Genomic DNA, 23,029 nt, shown 5'->3' with positions numbered 1-23,029 from the left:
TTGGTATTCTAGGGGCAATGGAAGAAATAACAGATTAGTCCTTTTACTTTAGTTTGGACTTTGGAGTGCCTATGTTTGTTACTGATACTATCTACTGATTCTGAGCTGATTGATGATTTTTCAACTTGAGATGTTGATGACTTACCAAGTTAATATTTTTAATTTGGCTTGCTTTCCAACAGTTACGCAAGCTCCAAACTATGAATTTGTTTGTCATTGCTTGTATCCATTAAATTATTTCCCACTTAGATATTATTAAGGTTGATAGCAAGAATGTTGTGCTAGTTAATATATAAATGTCAATATTATTTTCGGTAGCGGAAGCTAAGATCATACGAAATTTCTTTTACTGAATTACAGGATGTTTTTTGTGTTACTTCCATTTTTCTAGGCCTCGTAAAAGTAGCCTTTTGTACCCATCTGAAGATGATGAGGATATTGAAGAGGAGGCTGATGAGGTGGTTCCTGATGGTGTTGAAGAGGTAGAGCTTGCAAAGATCAACCTCGAACAGAAAGAGAGAGAGAGGAAGTTATTGCTTGATGACATAAGGACCCTATCAGAAGCTAGTGATGTTCCTGCTGACCTCTGCCAATCTCCAGAGAAGGATGGTGATTTGTGGATGATTACTAGTGGAAAACTAGTTCTGGTAGGATTTGAACCATACAAAGTATTGGAAATTCGTATTATATTCAGATAAATCTTAATATGCTTTTGGAATAAATTTTTCTCTCAATCAGAGAATTTATGTTTAAGAATTGAATGTCATGTGTTCATTCATATCATTGGCATTTATAATTAGAACAAACTCATTCTTTGATAATCTATATTACTCAGGTGTGCTTCAGTGGACCTTGCTCAGGGTGCCTATATTTTCTACCTATCATCTTCTTTGTTAATAATACATCTTTTATTCAAACTTTCAAAGTATTGACAGGATCAGTGATATTCTGTTCACATTATTATAGAATTTGAGCTGTCAAACAAGTATCTGTTTCTCTTACTAATTTTGACATTGGAATATCATTGCAACTTACAATTTGCCTATGATGCTTAGGTGCAAGGACTGAAGAAAGAGTTACTTAACATACAAAAGTCTAGAAAGGCTGCATCTTCTGCATTAAGAATGGCTTTGCAAAAAGCTGCACAGCTGCATCTTATGGAGAAAGAAAAGAACAGAAGCCCTTCTTATGCTATGCGAATTTCTATGAGAATCAACAAGGTGGTATGGAGTATGCTTGCAGATGGAAAATCCTTTGCCGAAGCTGAGATAAATGACATGGTGCGTGCATGCAAAATTCTATCTTTTGAACAAGATTGTGCTAGTTGTACATACTATTGACCTTTTTTTTCTGTCATCTTATTAATGAAAAAGTAATGGTACTTAAGGATTTGTCATCGAATAAATTTTTTCACAAAATAACCCTCTAAAATTAGAAAGTATTTGAGAGGTCATCTTTGCCCTGTTTTTGTTTTTTGCAGTTTGATTTTGAGAGTTTATCTGTAACTATTTCATGGTATGCCAAAAGAAATTTATGTTTTCTTTCAAACTTGAAGAGAGAGAGACCTGAGCACCAAGATGTAATCTGTGAAAAAGGGCTTAGGTTGACCAAAGATGTTGTCCCCGAGTAGAACTGTATTGTCTAATAGATTCTTAAATCTACCAAATTTTATGGGTCAATCCTTCCTGTCAAAGGTTATATGTTTAGATTGATTATATGATATATTTCCTCTGGCATCAGGTTATAAGATGTTTTTCGCTTCATTTTAATAAATGATATTGTTCTCTGTGACCTGCTAGATCTTATGTTTTCTGGTATCATTCACATTTCATATGTTCATGTATGAGCTCTTAAATCTATAGACTGGTTTGAGAGCTAAAAGTGAGGTTAGTCATTGTTTCCTCCTTTCCACTGCATGCTCTAGAAAATACGTTGTTGGAAAAATATCTTGTCTTCCTGGATACAAATTTTATCTTATTTCTTAATACTCTTATAAAAAAGGTTTTATTTCCTCAGATGTGCTTGTGGTTTAACTTGTTGATTTAATCAATTTCTTTTACCGTGCTGATTAAAGCAATATAGATGGAAATCCATTGTAAAATAGTCTACCTTGTTAGGAAGCATGACTTTGGTTATGAGGCAAAACTTGGAAGTTGACTCCTACTTTGGATGTAGCAGACGTTGTTGCTTTCCTGATTTTTCTGGGCTAGAACACTATCCAAATTAAATAATTCTTGGGGCTTGTTTGGATGACTTTGGATTTGTGGATTGGGCCAGTAATATTAGTTAGATATAGGCTTACAGGCTGGGCAAAGACTATATCCATAACCATCCAAGTCTTTTTTTTCTTCTTATGGGATTCGGGCCAGCCACTCCAAAACCAATCCTGGATGGTTATGGATGTAGGCTTGGCCTGGCCTGCAAGCCTATTATTTACTGGCCCAATCCAAGAATCCAATCAGATTTTCAGCCCATTCATCCAAACAGGCCCTTACCTATCTCATGTATACAGGTTTATTTGTCCACAAGTTTTGTCCTTCAGTAGGTGTGAATTGCTTTGCTGTGTATAATTGGTAAGTGTTTCTAACCTTGCAGAGTCTTGTTTATCATCGTTCTTGACTACATCATAAAGGTCATCTATCTCATCATGCAGAGTTTATGATACCTTCTTCTCATGATTCTGCATTTCTTCTGTTCTTTTCGCATAGTGAATTTTCTTTTGTGGATGGTTTAGTAAGAACCCTTTTTTTTTCAAAAATAATTGTCCTGACAATTATTCTGACAGATATATGATTTTGACCGAGACTACAAAGATATTGGTGTTGCTCGGTTCACAACAAAGTCCTTTGTTGTGAGAAATTGTCTGCCTAATGCCAAGTCAGATATGCTGTTATCAGCCTGGAATGCACCTCCTGAATGGGGAAAGTAAGACAGCTTGACTACATTTAGCCCTTGCATAGTTGATGTCTCATGCTACTTGCACTTATTATACCTTGAGACATTGTATGCCAGTTTCTGCATTCGCCTGCATGGTATCTTTGCAGCTGATATGTGTTTGTTTGTTTTTCATGTTTTACTTTTTGTAATATTGCTTGTCATTATTTAGCATCTATCTGTACCATCATGTACTGGTTGATGTACGAAGATTCAAATTGACAACCTACAAGCATGGTTTTGAATAAAACTCAGTGGCCTTATCATGGCCGTTATATTTTTTTTCTGTCGATAATGGACATGTTATAACTGCTGGTATGTATATACTTTATAATCAGTATACCAGCTTCATGTTGACACTTATGATGGTTGCTAGTTAACTATTAAACTCTTAATGTAACATAATAATATTTTTAAGTTCAAATTTGACATCCTAATTTAGAAAAAAATATTTGTTGGACGGTGATTTTTTTTTTTGTGGGGGGCAGGGGAGTCCTTTCTTTGGCTGTTATTATCTGTTCTTTTCCATTGAAGTCTCAAGCAATGGCTGTCATAAGCACAGATAAGTGCCATATGGTACCACTAGGCTTGAGTATCTATGGGTGAGGCTGAATTCAGGTCGGGCCTAAACATAACATCGATGGCTCAAAACTAGGCTGTAGCCCAACCGGACCCCAATATTGGGCTTAAAACTTTAAGCTTCTTAAGATATAGGCTCGGGCTTGACTTAGCTTGGCCTGATCTAGGGCATGTCCATCCCATTCTGGCTAGGATTTGGGGGAGATGGAGATTGGTGACAGCTACTGGTGGTGGGGAGGTTGGGTTGCACGGGGCGGGGGGGGGGGGGGGGGTGGTGGGGGGCGGTTTGTGTGAGGTGGATTGGGGGCAATGGCTGGTCCTGAGGCATGTTGATAAGAGAGAGAGGAGGCAGATTGACAACCATAAGTGTTCCACGTGTGCTTGAGGGTGGAGGATGAGAGAGGCGGGGTGTCAGTTGGGCCCAAGGTGTGTCATTCGGAGAGAGAGGTGGAAGCGGAGAGAAGGGGTGCGGCATCCTTGAGATGGAGGGCAGAGTCTTGGGGTTTCTCTTCCACCTTTTTTATTATTTTTAATTTCAGTTTTTGTCAATATATAATATTTTCTGTATACAAATTTAGGCTAAAAAAATCTTGTGCTGAGGTGGATCAGGTTAAGAAATAGTGTCAAACCTCTGTCTTCCATCTGTTTCTGGTGTCTTTTGAAGAATATTGATGAGGACATATTGTCAAAGAAGACAGCAGAAAAGAGTTGACCAGGGCAATGTTTTTCAAGATCCAAGAATTCCAATTAGATGCATTCTGATAGTAGGAAATGTCGAGTGCATGAAAGAGGGAAGGGAGATAAATAGGTTATTTAATAAGCAGGGTTTTTGGAACAAAGTAAAATATGGGGTTTATTGGTAAATCACAAGATTATAAGGGGTCATATACAACTTTCTGAAGTTTTTGTTTGGTGATTTTATGTTTTGGTAATGCTTATTGATGCTAACATGAGGAACATAGATTCTATGAGATCAATGGTTGATTAGATTGGCAAGTAAGTAAAAGCATTTTTCTCTAACATGCTCTGACAATGATAAACTCATGAAAGCATCAATCTAGTGCCGGGCAGAAATACAACTGTTACTTGAGACTTTAAGTGTGACATTCTGCATGTCATTGTATTTCCTATTGCTTTTACATGTGAATACTTCACTAATACGCTATGATTTGCTTGTTTCTGGGCTGACCAGAAGGCACAATTGGTAGCTTTATATCTTCATTTTTCCGCAGCTGTCTGCATCTCAACACATTTTTATTGAGATGTTTTCTTTTTGTATTTCATAAATAATACTGCTTAACAAGTGCAGTTGTAGTTATGTGATGGTTTAATTTTTTCAATTTGATTTTCAGTCTCTTTTATTAGTAATTGGCAGTTATCTATCTTCTTGCTTTTTTTTTAAAATAATATAAAGTCTCTTACACTGTTGACTAATCTCTGCATAGCTTACATTGGCTGCAGAAATGTAATGCTTCGTGTCGATGCCAAACAGGGTGCTCCAAAGGATGGAAATTCACCTCTTGAACTTTTCCAGGTAACCTTGGTCTTCTATTTATCAACTGTATTCTGTTGCTATTGTTTAATTCTGCAAAATGTTATGCTATAATTTATGTGCTATAGAACATCATTATAATATGTGATGAAAAATATGAGTTAAGATATCCTGTCAATAGGTTTTTGTTCAAAGAAAAAGAATTATTTGGTAAACTTTATTGTACACATAAGTTTTGCATTGATAATATGGTACATGTATATCAACACGGTAGTTTCTCTTGTAATTACATCTGATTGTTCTCTCTTTTCCATCTTCTATCTCTCATCTAATTCCTTTCTCTCATCTCTCACTGAGGATCCCATCAACCTGCTATTCTCTCCTAATTCTCATCTCGTCAAGGCCTAAAATGACCTGAATTCTCTCTATTCATTCTCATGATTTAATCTCTTAAACAATGTGCAATGCATGTATGCTTATGTATAATATTGTGCGAATTAATTGAATATAGATATTTATTATGTTTATGTATGCCAGACAACTAGCTGTTTCTTTTTATTGACCACTCTGTTTGTAAACAATTCTCCAATTCCACAGCACAATGTCATCAAATGCATAATATCAATCAACTATAAGTTTGTCAACATAGTGTTGTTATTTTTTGATAATAAGATAATGCAAAAGTTTGGGGATATTCATCAATGTAATATTATTCTTTTGTTGAATTATCATGGTTTGATATACATACATACATATATATATATATATATATATATATATATATATATATATATATATATATGCTACTCCAGTCAATGAGATGATTAAAATGAATTGGTTAGCTTTGCACTGAAATTAACAAAAACTGAAAAGGTTAAAATAAGAGAATATTTTGGAGGAGCATGTCTCTGGCACGTAAGAAATGCATGCAACAATATACTGCAAACACAAATAGTCATGAAATTGCACTGGAAAACTACATTTATAAACCTAAAATATCTTATCCAGATCCTGCATATATTAATTTAAAATGGACTTACTTTAGCTCTATCTAGAGCTTTCAGCTAAATGTAAAAACCTTTTGTTCTATCATTTTGATCCATCCAGCTGCTTCAGTTGTGTATACTGCTTGTTTTTGTTCATGATGTATATGTCCTTTTCTTCTTTTTTTTCCTTTGCGTAGAAATGCTTGATGTAAAGAAAGTTTGAGCATCATATTATTATTTCTTGGCTTTCCTTATGAAGAATGTGTGTTTGTAGTTATCATTAAATGTCAGCATGGCTTTCTACATGTTTCATGTAGAAAAGTTTTTCATTTCAGTGGAATATGGTGAGTGATGTGTCTTGTACAATGTTTTTATTTTTTTTCCCAATCTTTGTAGGTGGAGATCTATCCTTTGAAGATATATTTGACTGAAACTATGTACAGAATGATGTGGGATTATTTTTTCCCAGAAGAAGAACAAGATTCACAAAGACGGCAGGTTGGATGAATGTTTTGATCTCGAATTGCTCATCTTACTTCATTTGTGCTTTTAAGTTTTTACTCTCATGCTGAATCTTTTTTTTTTTTTTTTTTTGAAAAAGGAGGTTTGGAAAGTTTCAACCAATGCTGGATCAAGACGGCTAAGGAAAAGTTTTGCTGGCCCTGAAGCAGCTGCTTCATCCAGCCAATCTACCAGAGAATCTGAGGCTCCTGGAAGATCAAGTGCAACTACAGGAGCTTCAGCTAATGCTAGCATCAACCAAGCTTCTATTCATGGTGATGCTTCCCAAGTAAGTTCCACTAAGAGTCTTGGTACTTTAGAAGATCCGTTGTTCTTTCTCAAACCCTAAACTCTAAATATGGGTTGTGTGTTTATACATTTATTGCAATGAAAAACAAACAAAAGGGACAACTTGGTTCAAATTTACTGAACTCTTCACCAGTCCAATGTGTTCTGTAATCTAGTTATAACTTTTTTCCCATGAACCGACTTACCTATCACTACTCTAACAATTGAGCTTCCTGCTGTCATTCTACTGTATCAAAGGACCTTTTTTGTGCATGCGATGCGTTCTAAGATTTATATATTTGAAAAAAAATGTCAAGAATATTCTGAGTGCAAATCACATGATGCTATCATATTTCTTAGAAGGTGGATTTTGTGCAGGTATCCAAGTTGCAAAGCCTAAAAGCAAATATTGTATGTGGTTCAAATCCGGAGCTACGGCGAACATCTTCATCTGACAGAACTTGGGAAGAAAGTGCGGCTGAGTCAGCAGCCAATGACCTTGTGTTGCAAGCTCATTCTTCAAATACTTCTTCAAAGAGTGGCCCCCTCAATCCAGCACCAGAACACCAACATGCAGTTAACGAGATATCCAAAAATAAACCAAAAGAATCCAAGTCAGTAAGATCCGGCCGCTTGTCTCATGAGGAAAAGAAGGTAGGGAAATCTCAGGATGAGAAAAGAGCTAGGACTCGCAAGATGATGGAGTTCCATAATATCAAAATAAGCCAGGTTAGTGCATTTCAGCATATGGCCCGTTATTATTTATAATACAGATTGTGTGAATTGATCCTCTTCTTCACGTGGTAATATTATCATAGGTTGAGTTGCTTGTTACTTATGAAGGATCAAGATTTGCAGTCAATGATCTGAGGTTGCTAATGGATTCTTTTCACCGTGTTGATTTTACTGGCACGTGGAGGCGGCTTTTCTCGCGAGTTAAGAAGCATATCATCTGGGGAGTTTTGAAGTCAGTAACTGGCATGCAGGCAAGTACCACCTATAATGCATTGTATGTTACATTTCATTCCTTTAACATGCATCTCGAAGCGTTAATGATATATTAAATAATATTCTAGTTTATTTTCATAATTGTCAGTTAACAGCTGAGTTATTTTATGAACCTTCTTTGGGAAGTGTCTGTTCTATGAAATAACACATTCAGTTCAATTCCAAACAAAAATATACCTTCAAATCCTGTTCATGTTTAGCCACAAATAAGTCTCGCTTTATCTAGTGATCCAACTAGTGCTCTCAAACACCCTGTGAGTATCGAAATATTTAGCTTTCATGTGCAGATGACTATCCTTGGCTGGAAAGTTGACATGGTTTAGGAAACTGAATTGATCTTTCGATTTTATTTCCATGATGCAGGGTAAGAAATTCAAGGATAAAGCCCTAAGCCAAAGGGACGCCAATGGAAGTGCTGTTCCTGAAAGTGATCTTAACTTCAGTGATAGCGACGGAGGTCAACCTGGAAAATCTGATCAGTTTCCTATAACTTGGCTTAAGCGGCCTAGCGATGGGGCTGGTGATGGATTTGTCACATCAATTAGGGGACTTTTCAATTCGCAGCGCCGCAAAGCCAAGGCATTTGTACTGCGAACTATGAGAGGTGATGCAGATGGTGAATTCCATGGTGAGTGGAGTGACAGTGATGTTGAGTTCTCACCCTTTGCCCGGCAACTGACTATAACAAAAGCTAAGAAGCTTATGCGGCATGCTAAGAAGTTTCGCTCAAGAGGGCATAAGAGTTCAGGTGATTTTATCATCAAGATTAACAACATCTTTATTCCAGAAATGATTCTTTACGATATAATGGCATGCTCAAATTTTTTTAAAAAAATCATAATTTTAATGAGGGGAATATTATGTGCTCAATATTCAACCAAAAAAGTACAATTTTTTTAAGCATCGTCTTGGTAGAAGAAGGGAGTATTTTGTGCATGTTACCTTAAAAAAAAACACTTCATTATCATTTTACTGAAGCATAAGCTTTGTTTCTCCCTTGAGTAGTTTGGCTTTGCACCTGTTTGTATCATAACTGAAAACAAATAGAACTGTCCAACAGACTTGTAATGCTAAACAACTCATCAAGCTGACACTTGTGGGGTTAAGCAATGATTGGTTTAGTTGGCATTAGCAACAATTTTAATGACTAATCTGCTGTCAATATGTTCATCAACCTTACTTGTAACACGTGCTCCTTTTGTCATGTAGGCACACTCAAACTTTGCCATCTTATGTCACATATTTTTCACTCTTTATTGTGGTCTCTCCTTTTTCCTGTTCAGGGTTGACACTGCAACGTGATTCATTTCCATCAACTCCAAGAGAGTCCACACCATTTCAAAGTGATTCCTCTGGTCCATCTTCCTACGAGGATTTCCATGATTAGAGGGAGGCTGTGTTGCTAACTGGGTTTCTTGTCCATCTGGGCACAAACAGTTTGCTGGGTGTTGCTTCACCACTACTATGAACCTAGGGGCTGCAAGGCTGACTAGGTTAACATTGTTTTCATTGTTTTAAGCTGGCGTCAGTGATTGACGGTAGAGGCAAGATTTCACCCAGCACTTGAATAATCATACAGGCTTCCTGTGCAAAGCTGCGGAAGTGATCTGCATGCAGTAATGAGGATCAGGATTTCTGCTTCGCCGATGACCAGAAGCAGATTCGACAAGCTTCATCTTGTATGTATTCCATGTATGGAGGGCTAGCATGTGTTTGTATCTATGCAGCTTCATGCATTCTAAGCACGTTTGAACCCTTCTTGTTAACATGGGTATACAAGATTTAACGGGTTCATATTTTTGTAAGTACGTTTGCATCATGTAATTTATAAATTTAGGTCTTAAATTCATGTTTTCTCACAAATATCCCAAGTCATTCTACTTGGTCAATCTTTTGGAACTGAACATGCTTAGCTCTCCAAAGAAATTCATTTTACTGACTTCTTTGCACGGGCTGGATGCAGTTACTTAATTTGGTGATTCTGTTTGCTATGCCATGTTGAGCTCCGGGTTGATACCTTGCGCAGCAGTCTCCAGACATCACATATAAAAGCTTACAGTGAACTTGTTCATCGCTTTTTGCGTTTTACTCGAATTTGAAATCGTTTTTGGACGCCAACAGCTCGGTAACCTCAGTGCCACCTCACCCTATGGTGTGAAGTGCCATGTTCAGATCAGGCAGGTAGGGCTCCCGAGGACTAGTGCAGGAATGCATGGTCTAATGCTGGAATGAATGGCACAGGTTATTGCCCCTCTTCGGTCTTGGAAGAGGGGCATTATAGCAGGTTCACATCAAAGTGGGCAAAGTTCAGCACATTTTTCAGTGCTTGCCGTGGTTTTAACATGATCCAGTACCGGTGGCACAGCTTGGTGCAGCTTGATGCAATTTGTTAACGGTTTTAACATAATTTTTATCAAAGATGAGAAATATTTTTATCAATCAAAATTTTAAATAAAAAAATAAAATTATGTGTTGGAAAGTGATGACTATGTGAATCAATCGGATGAGATGGTATAAATTTTTATACCTTCTTTTTTTTCTTTATTTCTCATAAAAATATTCAAACCGACAGTCTCTCCGTGCAATATTAATGGCTTAAGGTTTCATCTATTTAACATTCTGACGAAATTTCATAACTGCCACTGTTACGTTATGCACCCGCAACTTATGTGAGTGATCACACCTTAACTGAACTAAAGTTTTCGTTTCTCTCATTCTAAATTTCAAAATCGAAGCCACTTGCCGGAATTGAACGTGAATTCAATATTTTCCTTCTCACAAAAAAGAATATCAACAAAATACGGAAGGACTTTTTATGTTAGTTTTATAGAATCATGATAACACAAATATAACAACAATATTACCACAATCACATAGTTGAATGGTTGACCGAAACTACAAGGTCTCTGATTTTTCTTTCTAAATAACAAAATACAGTCACTAGTAATGCTGCCATGCTGACTCCTTGACCAGATTACCAGAGTGGGACAATATTTCTGCAGTCACCTCTTCAGCTTTCTCTTGTTGGATAAAATGATGCCCATCGATGACAGCAAGTTCAAGGTTTCCAAAGGAGGATTGAAATCCGATGTCATCATCACCAACTATAAGTTTTGTTGGAACAAAAATTCTTCATCCTTGCCGAGGTGCAAGAAGATTTCAATTTCTGTGTTCAACAAAATCAGCTGTAACGTGCGTGTGTTAGAGAGAGAGACTAAAGGAAAAGAAACAGCACAAAATAATGTAATAAAAGTATAAGAAGCATAACCAATGAGATAGCTATGATGAAGTTAAAATACTTCAGAAGGGTGGCATAGTTTCCAATTATTGAAGCTGAGGTGGTTATGTCATTTTTTTCTGCACACACTGATAAATGTTGGTACTGAAATTAAATCATCTAAATGGACTGTTGATTACATCTTCTCGATACATACTTCCAATGATGTACAACTAATATCAACTTGAGCCAACTGTAACAACATCATATATATACCAACGCCGATATTACAATGCGATGAACTAACTTCTAATTGGTTAATCGATAAGGACCACGTATATTTTTGCCTCATATTCTCCGCATATATTAAAGATCTATGTGGGGGAACACTATATAAGTGGAGTTAATAATTACCTGACGTTGCAATTTCTTATCCACGTCAATTAGAACTATGTAATCCTTTAATAAACCCAATCTACCAAGTAATAAAAAATAAGAGAATAGGATTCCAAAGCGTAAAACATAGCCACGATAAATCATTGTGCAAAGGTTTTAAGAATTTGAAAGCAAGCAACAAAACTTAGTTCGAGGATCCAATGAAGCCAGATTTTTCAAACTTGCTAGCAAAATATCTTCCTTCTTCATAAAATCTATGATTTCCATTCCCGAAGGAGCAATAAGAAGATCTTGCAATGTAGTTGACAAAATCTTCCTCATGACTGTCGAAACATCATAATGAGCAAACGCTTTTTCTGCTCTTCCAGGTTCTCTCACGTCCAATCAAACTTCAAAAATTAGACCAAACTGCAGCAGTTTTCCACTATAGAAGTAACAATTTTCCATGTAAAACCTGAATGCGATCTTGTGAGCTATCTTCAACGCTTGTAAATCGAAAATAAAATAATTTCTCTTGGAAATTTTGGATGTGGCTTCTTGATATCGACCCAGTCTTGATGTCTGAATCCATGATAGACTAAAATATTGAATTTGGAATCTAGACCTGAATCACATAAGCCTTTTACACGTGTACAACAACAACAACGGTAAATAAAAGAAAGAAAAGAAAAACACCTCACCATGGAAAAGTGATTTTGTTATAAGGATGGGTTTGCTAAAGATAGTAGAATACTCAGTATCATGACGTAGAAGGGAGGGCATCATTAGTTTCATATTAATTATGAGTTAAAAAGACTCTAGCTTATATAGGAAGAAACCATCCTTTCCATATGAAGCATCTTTTGAAGGACAAAATTATGAGACCCATGGACTCCTCCCATAGGTACACCACAGATTGTGATAAAAGTAAAGAGGCCCCCGATCATACTCCACCACAAACACCTGCCGTTTATTTCGGTCTCAAATTCTAGAGCAGAGAGGGGATTGGTGTGGCCCTTAGGAGGACGTTTGGTGATCCAATTTGGATCACCATGGTGATCTAAAATCATTGATGATCCAAATCCTGGGGTGATCTAATACCGACCATATAATATCGTGCTTAAAGGTGCAATCAAATATGGTAATCTCATCATCTCTACTCATATCACCCTTGATCCTAGGTGGATCATCCTATATCAAACACCTCCTAGGTGGCTGGAGGTGGAAGATGGAGCAGGAATGGTGTTTGGGGGGAGCATCGGAGTCGTCGTAGTTGCGGAGGTCGGGGGTGAGGGAGCGGAAGTAGCGACAAGCAAGGTTGGCCGTCTGGTGGCGCCCCTCCGAGAAGCCATGGAGGAGGAGCATGGGGGGCCGGCAGGGCTGCACTGCACCACCACTTGCATTCGACGCCGTTGCTGTTCGATCGCCAGTGCCGAACCTTGCCATCCGCCGCCATTTCTTTCGCCGTCTTCTTGCCCTCCCTTCTGGCATGGCTTTTAAAATTACTCCGATTTTATTTGTATTCTAGCGTAGGCGTTCAAGTGTCTAGAATTCGGGAAGTATTTTTAGTCATCTGCCCTTTGAAATGAAAGCTGATGATGTATGGTTCCACCATCTTTTCATATTAGAAATTTTTTATGCACCGTGGGCGGTGTAAAAAATTCGACATGGAGCACACCGTCTTATCTGATTGGTCTACATAGTTATTATTTTTTAATGCATATTTAATATCTGCAAATTATTTTTTTCGTTTAAAAATTTTATACGACGAAAATATCTCTACTCTTTAGTTATGACATTCCTTCATAAAAATTATGACACTCCTGTCCTTTGAAAAAAAATATGACATCCTTTCTTAAAAATTATGACACCCCTTCACAAAAATTATAATACATCTGTGAAGGAGGAATGCTATAATTTTTGTGAAGGGGTGCTATAATTTTTATGAAAGAGTGTCATAATTCTGTGAAGGAGGGGTATCATAATTTTTAAGAAAGGATGTCATAATTATGTGAAAGGATGTCATAATTTTTTCAAAAGCAAAAGAGTGTCATAATTTTTATGAAGGAGTGTCATACTTTTTAAGAAGGAGATTTTCATTATTCAAAATTTCAAACAAAAAAATAGAACAACAGACATTAAATATATGTTAAAAAGTTATAACTACATGATCCAATAGGACGAAGTGGTGTGCTCCATATCAGATTTTTCGCACTGCAGATGGTGCACAAAGAATTGCTCCCTTTTGTATAATTTAAGGAATAAATAAACGCCACGGACGCTAGCTGTGAAATATTTGACAATCAATGGGAAGGTTGGGATCCATCCCAAGTTCTTCTGTATTCACATAAGAGATGTTGTCAATTCAATCGGTAGGCATCTTTAGATTCTTTTGAACTGTATTGTTCACAAATTTTACTATAAAAGAAAAACTTAGAATAAATTTGTTTTAGATAATTGTTTTGCTAAAATTAAAAATCTTATTTATTTTTCATAAAACCGGTTTATATAAAATATGATTTCATAATTATTTGTTTTAGAAAAATTTGACGGCAGCCGTACAGCCGCTTTGAATTATCAAAATCAACAACTCAAAAACCATAACCAAAGGAGAGGCAATTAAAATAAATAAACAAAACAAATTTAGAGCTTTCCCGCTAGACTGAGAGCAGGATCTCTGAAAGGCTTCAACCAAGTTTCTGACCGCTAGAGGGCCGGGCACTTTATGTTTTAAGAAAACAAAATTCCACATTTCACCATCCCCATGCTTGTCAGTTTTGGTTGCCATATAATACTGCTCCGGCATCACCATAATCCGGTCGGTAAGTACAGCATCCAGGTCAAGAATCATCACATCTAGATTTAAGATTCCCAGTTTTAGCACATTGGGCATTTAGTAATCAAATCTCGCTGGTGCACCTGTCCATAATCAAGCATCTCATTGGCAACTCTAGAGCAGCTGTCTACCTGTTCTCCTGGATTTTTTCCAACTTGATCACAATTCCATACAACACCCCCCACCCCAACCCCCACAACCCATGCTATCATAAAATGCTAGCTACGCAAGCACCTTTTTGGACCGGTAGAAACCTCCATGAACTGGTTGTCACGATAAGAGGTTATAGTTATTTCTTTCAAAAAAAAAAAGGAAAAGAAGCAGAAGAAATTATCACAGTTGGAGATTAAACTGAGCTTCACAAGCTTTTCGTTGACAAGGCTGACAAGTGTTTCTCAGATCGAGTTCTTTGTGGCCTTACAGGTCCTTGATGTACTTTCAAGTTCATACAGCTATTCATTCCTTCACAAATATTAAAGCACGCAAACCTGCAGTAGTTCCTTGATTTGAATCACCTAATACTCCTGTGTCACAGGGAAATGGAGCACACTTCTCTTAGTTAGATTGGTGGTAACTACTATACTGCAGAAGCACCACCATCAGAATCAAACTTTGTCATCATGAAACCACCATCTCGTCTCCTTCGGAGACCTCCCATTCCTGCAGTTCTTCACATAGCGATCATTATCAGCAGGGCGTTGCTGCAACCACAAAAAGATTGTCATATAACACGACCATCATACATAGCATAAGCGATGGCACTAAGAAGGAGAAAGGTGCTGGAACCTTTGCAGTTGAGCTTGACAACATGGATAAAATGCTAATGCAGACAGAACTAACGGTCATTGCTGGTGACCAGGAATCATATAATATATCTGCAGAGCCAACAATAAAATGTAAGGTACATCTTTAAAAGAAGTTATCTTAAGCATGCCTTCAATTCCAATGCATTGCATTTGACTTCATACTAGGCACTTCTAAAGCTCCCCCAAAGCCAAGTAACCATGTTGCAATGAAACATCATTTAGTTATCTGTAGTATCCAATCTCGTTCTTGCCCAAGCAAAACAGGAGAAAAATAGATGGACAGACAGACAGACACACACGCACGCGCATAATACAATATTATTTTTATTCATAATTCTGTATTCCGCCTAGAACACTGAAAATTTTAAGCTGGCTGATCCAGTAATACAGTAGATATTACATGATAGTCCATCAAGTCATCCAGAATCAACTTGTTTTCAATATTGCATGGAGATGGATACGAGAATCACATTCAGACACGTATCCAAGGGTCTGATTTGGCAAGAGGGAAAAAAGGATACAGGAATATGCAGGATAAATCATAATTTTAAAATTAGATATGTATACCTTTAATATTCTTTGTTTAAAACTTAAAAATGAAAATTAAGAACATACTGTTTTCAAGGTCTTTCAATAAATATATTTATCATTCAAACTAAAGCATACATACGTACATATGTATCGATACATAGATGTATGCATGTATATATATGTATATATATATATATATATAGAGAGAGAGAGAGAGAGAGAGAGCCAGATTAGAATCAAGTCGATCGGATTGGGGCTCAGATTCAGTCAGATCAAAACTCTATAATAGGGATCCTATATCAATGATCTAAGCCGCTAAATATGATCTACTACCTAAAAACTGCTTGCATATAAAAATCATATAATTTGGCAACCCCTAGCCTATGCATCAAGTAGTCAAAAATTGAACAGTCTAAATAAATAAAATTGAATTAGATGTATTTTTTAATAACTTGATGCATAAGCTAGGGATCTTCAAATCATATGATTTTAGTATGCAAGTAGTTTTTAGATAGTAGATCACATCCTACGGTTTGGATTATCGATATAGGATCCTTATTGTCCAGTTTTGACCTGATTGGATCTGAGCCCAGATCCGATCGACCTTACCTAAGTCTGCCCTTATATATATAATTTTCAAAGTCATTTTAATACCTACATCATGGATCAAGTACTAGAAAGAAAGAATACTGAAAAAAGGATGGTCAAACTCATTGCTGGAAAAGTTCGACTCCCCACAAATCCTTAAAAGTGACGACTCTAGAACTTCGTAAGTATCCAAGTCTCTGCTATGTATCTGAATCAGTATGTATCTGACATGGATTTCTAGCAGTAGGACGTGAGTGTCCAAGTAACATAGCTTGTTTCACCATTGAAAAAAATGTCAAAACTCCACATAAACTAAGAACTCCTTTTCAGTTTTATTACATCAGTTATGCAGTGTGGATATGGACTATATGGATAAAACAACAAATGGTAGTATATGCAACACCAGGGAAACTAGAAAGTTTGATTTGTATCAGAAAACTATGAGTAATAAGAAGAATATCAACTTAAACATAATATATAAGATATAAAGTAATAAATTTATGCCTGACACAAGAGTTACATATTCATTAACCATTGCGAACAGCCATCTGACAGAGGGTAACTAGCTACCAAATAAAAGTGAATTTATGGATGAGAAACCTTTACTCAAACTTTGAAAAGAGCCTTGTAGCAGACACATTATGAGATCTATCGATAAACAAAAATCTTTCTATCAACAGTGTAGCAAGAATCGCTCAATCAGTCTTCTTATTGAAGGCTATAGATTCTACCAAGACAAGCTTGTAAGATATGTATCCTTTTTTTCTGGGAGTTTCACCATCTTCTCTCTTGCCCTTGATACAAATCAAGGCATCAAGGGCTCAATCAACTCTTCTCCAAAGATCCATAGTTATCCATCAAGTAATTCTCTAACTTCCTCTCATGCAGTCCATTCCTTTTAGTTCTGTCAAAAATCAACCTCGCTGCATCTCTACAACACTTGTCCTTTGTGTTTGGATTCTCTATGTTGCTCAAAAGTTGAACCCATTAATTAGTGTTGGCCATCAGTTTTTCTTATTTATCTTTTCTTACATTTCTCTTTGTTACTCTTTTTTGTGGTTAACGTCAATGCTTCATGCAATCACCATTAATAACGAACCATTTCTTCAATGAATGAACATAGACAATTCTATTTGAGACCAGCCTTGATGTGTTATGTTTCTTTACCAGTTCAAATACAAAATTACAAATCCACATTCTTCCTCATAAGAAGCTTCCTCAATCATTGCAATGTTCACATCTACCAAATTCTTCCTGTGTCCCTCTATCTTATTATCGCATTGTTGAGAGAAGCCTAAGTGTTCCTTGTTGCATGATCAGCAGAAATCCTTGTTGGAAACAATAAGATAAATGCACATTTTTCCGAACAACAGGATATAGAGTAGAGACATGGTCTGGAAAAAGATAATGTCTCACAAACATACCAAAATTTTAATACCAGGTAAGGAACATAAACAAAAAGAAAGTTTTAAAATCAAGCAACCCTTGTTGCAAATGATGTAGCTTTCTGATTGGACCATCCATTGCCACACTCTACAGTAAGAAGCACAGGCAGTCAGCCATCTGATCAATCAGAAGGTTACATGTTAGTTTTGCAACCTTTTTGTTATGAGGTTTCTGTTTTACTTTAGCATTTCTCTTTGCAAGTCATTATTTATTACAAAGTCCATTTTGATTTAAAACATCTGAAATGCATTGAGTGGTAAATAGAATGGGCATTGTTTATTGGACATTTGCTATGATATGTACTTCAGAAATATTCTATCCAGCTCAAACTTTGGTCTATGTGAGAAGATGAATAGACACTATTCATGATCATGATATGGATTCCCAATATATAGGGCCCACCATGGATGTATTTTAACTTAGCACCATTCTTTTATGAGCATTTGATGCATGATGTACATGCAATGACAGGATACACGCTAAAATCCTTCTAATTGAATTTATATGCTCCCATATACTTTTGCCTATAATTGGTATTTTTCTCATTTGTATAAGAAGGTGGAAACACAAGATGTAAGGTTCAAGCATCATGTTTTTCAAAACTTTTTATATAGAAATATTTAGATATTATGAGAAACCATGTGAAAAAGAAAAAAGGGTGCATGTAAGTATGGGGATTGGACATTATAATTTTATCAAACTTTGGCTAGCATGGATATATCATGCATGCTACAGCCATGCACAAACATTAAGCAGATTGCATGCCTTGGTTCAATATCATTCTGTTGTGCCTATCTGGCCATGCAGGTGTTGCATGCAAGTTTATGGACAACATCATCCAATAATAAACAGAACACACTCCCTTAATCAGCAACAGCAATGATAAGGAAACGGAGTATTAAATGTCTCACTTAAAAGGCAAAATAAGGCACAAGACGTGTATTCCAGAATAAGTTTTCCATGGGATGCATGTTCTTACTTTGCATAGCCCCACTATGATTCCCAATGCATCCCTTAAGAGAGGAGGAGCAAGGCAAGCCAAGCATCAAAATAAACCTTTTAACTATAGTCTGTATTACTGCTTGTTAAATGTCTCAACTTTTCCCTTAACCTCGCATGTATCTAGTAGGTACAAAACACTCCGAAAGTGTGCCACCACTTCAACAACCCAATAATTCTACCAGAATATTTTCATCTCTTTTCTTTTCTGCAGCATTTGCAAAGTCAGAATTACATGGAGAGGAAGAGCAATAACAAAGCATTCTCTAAAATCCCTAGCATAAGGACAAAGGACAAAGGTAAAGGAAGACCCAAGCGAGAATATGGAGGAAAAGTAAGAATGTTTGAAAGGCCTTAAAAGAAACAAGTTCTAATTAGCAACATGGCCTCTTCACATTAAAACAAATAATGAATATATTGTTTCTTCCAAACAATTTTTGCTTCCAAAAATCTTCTGATTTTGCTTTTTCATGTTCCCATCATATGACAAATGGAATATGTTACATGAAAACTTATTTTGTACCATTTCGAGTATACAAGACCAAAAGAAAAGTTTCATTAGTAAAACATAATAGAAGATATGCTGCATCATCTCATCTACAGCAAGTCATAGTTAAAAGTCTATTGCTGTTTTAGCAACTTTATCATAAGAATCTTTCCAAAGACAAGGTTCCAGGAATAGGTTTCATATAATTCTAGGTAGGTTGCTTTCAAGCTTCTTAATTCAAGCATGGAATTCCAAGGCAAGAAAAACCTGCAGAAAGAACTAACATTCTTAGGTCCCCTCATTTCAAGTCACTATCTTATCAGCATAGAAAAATGGATCAAACCATTCCAGAAACATAGCGTTCCATATCAAGGTTTATCTTGGTCATGATATTAAAAACAATGTGGATTTGTAAACATTTGCAACTTTTACTTCCATTGCAATATCAAATCTTCGTACTCTGAATTTTGGGACACACTTCTGGCTAAAAAACTTTCATAAGTTCAACAATTTTGCCACACACCTCACACCGACACTGTCATTCACATATATAAGCATATGCATACATGCTTATGTATGTGTCAATTCAAGGTTGAGCTTCCAAGAATAAAATCAACCGGATCATCAGAGAGCAATTGTCGCTTATCGCTTGTGTTCATTGCATGAAAATCATATAAGCTGTAGTATGCAGGCTTTAATGTGCCACCCACTAAGCCAAATACTAGCCACAATAGTTAGTGGAATACTAGCCACAATGGTTGGGCATTACATACATTACAACAGGTTAACTCCAAAATAGTTGGTGGAATTCATAAATCAAAACAGAGAAGTATTCTGAATGATCTTGATATCACAATCGACTGGCTAGTCTACCTAAAGCAAAACATATTTCTTAATAATTTATACACTGAAATCTTATTTCTTCTTGGCACCTTTTCTAGTGAATCCAAATCAAAGAAGTAAAACTTATTGCTATCCAAACTGTCATATCTACTCCTGTTTTCAAATAATTTTGGTAATAAAATTAAGGTATATATATATATATACACAAATTTGTTATCATTAAGTTAACAAAACTCATACTTTGACCTGATATTCCCTATCGGAGCCCTTAACAGCATTCAAAATACACAAAAGAATGCAATACAAACAAACAATCTAACAGAAAAAGGCATCTGTACAGCTCCCCATCGCATGTCATGATTCTCAATACAGCAACGTTTTCAAGTCCTCAAATATCTCTGGCGGTGACACCAATACCAAGATACCTTACTTCTTATTCATATATATGATTAAAACTTAACTAAAACCATGACTTCGGAATGAATAAAGCTGAAAAGCTTTTAATCAAGAAAGGAACTTTCTGACAACATAAAATATAAGAAGTCTAATTTTGAATGTTGAATAGATCAAAATTCCTTTTTTCCTTTTCAAGAAAATAAAAATTACCTAAACAGATATGCCCGTTGCTGTAAATGTGCGGATGAAGAGGTGCAGGGTGTAGAAAAATGACCTGATCAAAATCCCATAGATCAGACCAGTCCTCCCCAACCGAAGATTCAAAATTTATGGAAAAAATCAAGAATTCATCACCTGCGGAGCTTCCATTGGGTAATGCTCGGGAAAATCAACCTGAAGCTGGTATTTCTCGCTCTCATAGAGCGTCCCCGGTGCACCGACCACTTCGATGATCCATCTTCCAATCAAAGCAACAGATAATCAAGTAAATGCATGAAAAAAAATCACCAAAAAAAAAAAAAAACCAACAATCGGATCAAAAGAAGCGGAAAAGAGATGAACAAAACCCTAGTCCCAACCTCTGGAGATTATCGGTGACCTTGTGTTTGAATCCCGTTGGGGGGTTGACCTCCCATTCCACGAGCTCTTTCTGGAGCCTGTTGCACGCGATCTTGCTCAGAGCCTGCGATGAACCTGACAATATTAGGAAATTCTTGGAGACATGGGAAGGCCAGGAGAAGAAAGAAGGGGAATTGGAGCACGGGAAGAAGCAAAAATCATGAGGGGATTGGAAGGAAGGGGAGAGAGGGGAAGGAGAAGACCTTGCGGGAAGCGGCGGAGGAGCTGGTCATTCTCCGGCGGCAAGCAACAGCGGAGAGGGTGGAGAAGGGGCGGAGGTGAGAAGAAAGGGACCGCCTTTGGCTTCTAATATAGTTTTCAGTTCTTCGTGGAGTGATGTTTTTTCATAGACGAAATTGCCCTTTCTTTCCGTAGGATTTTCTTTTGCAGTAAGCACCTATAAAAGTTTGATATTATCAATTAGGCGGCCGGTGGATTTTTTTTTGAAAAAATAAATTTCAAAAATATACTGGATAAATCGTACTTATATCTAATAATTTGAAAAATCCATCCGTATCTTCTTAAAATTTATTTTTTATCCATTACTTTAATCCATAACTAAATAGATTATTAATCAAACCATTAACTTTAAAAGATCCAAATATCACATTATAAAAAATTTCAAAAATAATCAAAATAATATTAAGCGACATAATAAACATCCAAAGATATTAAAAAATACATGCAACCTCTTTCTCACCAAATTATAATTTTATCTTCTCAAAAAAATAATTTTACTTTATAATGGCCGAAAACAAAAATTTTATTTTATTTTTAATTTAGTTGTATCAATTGTTTGGTAAGTTTCAACCACCAACGGGGGTTGATGCATGCGAGCAAGAGTTTGAGCCAAATAGACAAATTAATAAAAGGAGTTTTTGTTGCAGCACACATCAATCTTGTAGAACTATATGCAATCAAAAAGCGAAAAATACCCCCTGCAAACCACTCAGTGCTACAGTGGAAACTTTTTATCCACGCTTTTAGTGGATCTAACATTTGGTGGATTCATGTCCCTTTTGAGGGAGAGTGCATGTGAAGTTGTTATTTATGAATACGAGACGGATTGAAAAGTTTTCTCTGCAACAAAAGCAAAACAAAGAGCTAGTCAAACAAAAAATGTGTCGAAGCATGATGCTAGTAGAATCACTCGTTGGTGCAATCAAAAGTGGGAAACTATCCATGTGGATTTTATTCAATCCTGTAGTGGAATCTTTTTCTTGATTTTTAGTGGTCTAACACGTCAGATGCATGTTTCTGTCAAAGAACGCATGTGAGATTGATGTGTATCACTATATAAGCATGACTTCTGTTGATTTTACATAAAAAAACAAAAGTGGTCCCTATAAAGTTTAGTGATACACTAGTCAAACTTAATACGAATGTCCATACATGATGCTAATAAGATCTTCTGTTGATATGATATAAAAAGGAAAAAAAAAAAAAAAAAAGCTCTCTATGCAAATCCCATAATCCTGTAGCCAACTCTTTTTGTCAACTTTTAGTGGGTCTTGTATCATTGTATTTGTACCTCTTACATGTTGAAAGCACTTGTTAGACAATAACTACATTTATAATTGACAATCTTGGCACTAATCATGGTTTTGTAGAAAATGCCGCTGCTCGGTACTAAAATCACTTTCATGAAATAGCAAAAATCAAGTCTAATATGTATAGCATCTTTGCCAACTAAAAATACTACTAAAAAATCTGACTAATAGTGATGGCAATTAGATTGGATCGGACCAAATATGGTAGACCAGATGTAGGATAGATGAAAAATATATTAACCTAAATCCAATCTGTTTACTAGATGGATCGAAAATCCACTCCTAAATCTACCCATTTTATTAAACATGTAATCTAATCAACTTTTCTGCATATTGAAACTACTTAAGTGGGTTAAATTGTTAAGCATTACCATCCCTAAATCCCCACAAGGTGCACTAATCTCGTAGTGCCATGAGATCAAAGGATTCACCATTTTTTTTTTTTTTCTTTTAGCGTGTGTGACTGGATGGGCGCCACCTAGAATTCCTCTTATTTTTTTTGTACTTAATACTGCTTGCAGACTCTTGGCCGTCCTAAGCACAGAGATG

General features: G+C 36.3%; 3 protein-coding genes across 7 annotated transcripts in view; 1 reads left to right on the top strand and 2 right to left on the bottom strand.

The window, feature by feature from the left end:
- The window catches only part of LOC105053302 (protein SABRE), a 38,551-nt gene extending 28,814 nt beyond the window's left edge, over positions 1–9,737 (top strand). For 2 of the 5 annotated variants that reach the window (XM_010934406.4, XM_019853351.2), the window contains 10 exons: positions 392–647; positions 1,056–1,280; positions 2,786–2,925; positions 4,975–5,047; positions 6,388–6,489; positions 6,593–6,781; positions 7,159–7,509; positions 7,599–7,766; positions 8,152–8,536; positions 9,072–9,653. In XM_010934406.4, the coding sequence (XP_010932708.1) occupies positions 392–647; positions 1,056–1,280; positions 2,786–2,925; positions 4,975–5,047; positions 6,388–6,489; positions 6,593–6,781; positions 7,159–7,509; positions 7,599–7,766; positions 8,152–8,536; positions 9,072–9,175 (1,993 nt within the window). In that variant the 3' untranslated portion in view covers positions 9,176–9,653. Of the gene's footprint in view, positions 1–391; positions 648–1,055; positions 1,281–2,785; positions 2,926–4,958; positions 5,048–6,387; positions 6,490–6,592; positions 6,782–7,158; positions 7,510–7,598; positions 7,767–8,151; positions 8,537–9,071 lie in introns of those variants that run through there. The other 3 variants (XM_010934412.4, XR_833449.4, XR_002165635.3) reach the window with 3 other exon arrangements.
- Positions 9,738–10,728: 991 nt separating this feature from the next.
- Positions 10,729–12,871, bottom strand: LOC109505975 (uncharacterized). The gene is made up of 3 exons (XM_073251181.1): positions 12,585–12,871; positions 11,623–11,774; positions 10,729–10,892 (listed from the first exon to the last, which is right to left on the bottom strand). Exons 1-3 carry the CDS (start codon positions 12,869–12,871, stop codon positions 10,729–10,731), a joined length of 603 nt encoding a protein of 200 aa, XP_073107282.1.
- Positions 12,872–14,555: 1,684 nt separating this feature from the next.
- Positions 14,556–21,268, bottom strand: LOC105053327 (probable ubiquitin-conjugating enzyme E2 16). Its single transcript, XM_010934428.2, has 6 exons — positions 21,134–21,268; positions 20,891–20,994; positions 20,667–20,769; positions 20,523–20,586; positions 15,003–15,091; positions 14,556–14,917 (listed from the first exon to the last, which is right to left on the bottom strand). The coding sequence occupies exons 1-6, from the start codon at positions 21,161–21,163 to the stop codon at positions 14,822–14,824; spliced, it is 486 nt and encodes a 161-aa protein (XP_010932730.1). The 5' UTR covers positions 21,164–21,268; the 3' UTR covers positions 14,556–14,821.
- Positions 21,269–23,029: the final 1,761 nt, after the last annotated feature.

This window comes from Elaeis guineensis, chromosome 2, assembly GCF_000442705.2.
Source record: "Elaeis guineensis isolate ETL-2024a chromosome 2, EG11, whole genome shotgun sequence".
Classification (NCBI taxonomy): Eukaryota; Viridiplantae; Streptophyta; class Magnoliopsida; order Arecales; family Arecaceae; genus Elaeis; species Elaeis guineensis.
The sequence above is the reverse complement of the archived record's forward strand: the minus strand, read 5'-3'. Positions and strand labels throughout refer to the sequence as shown.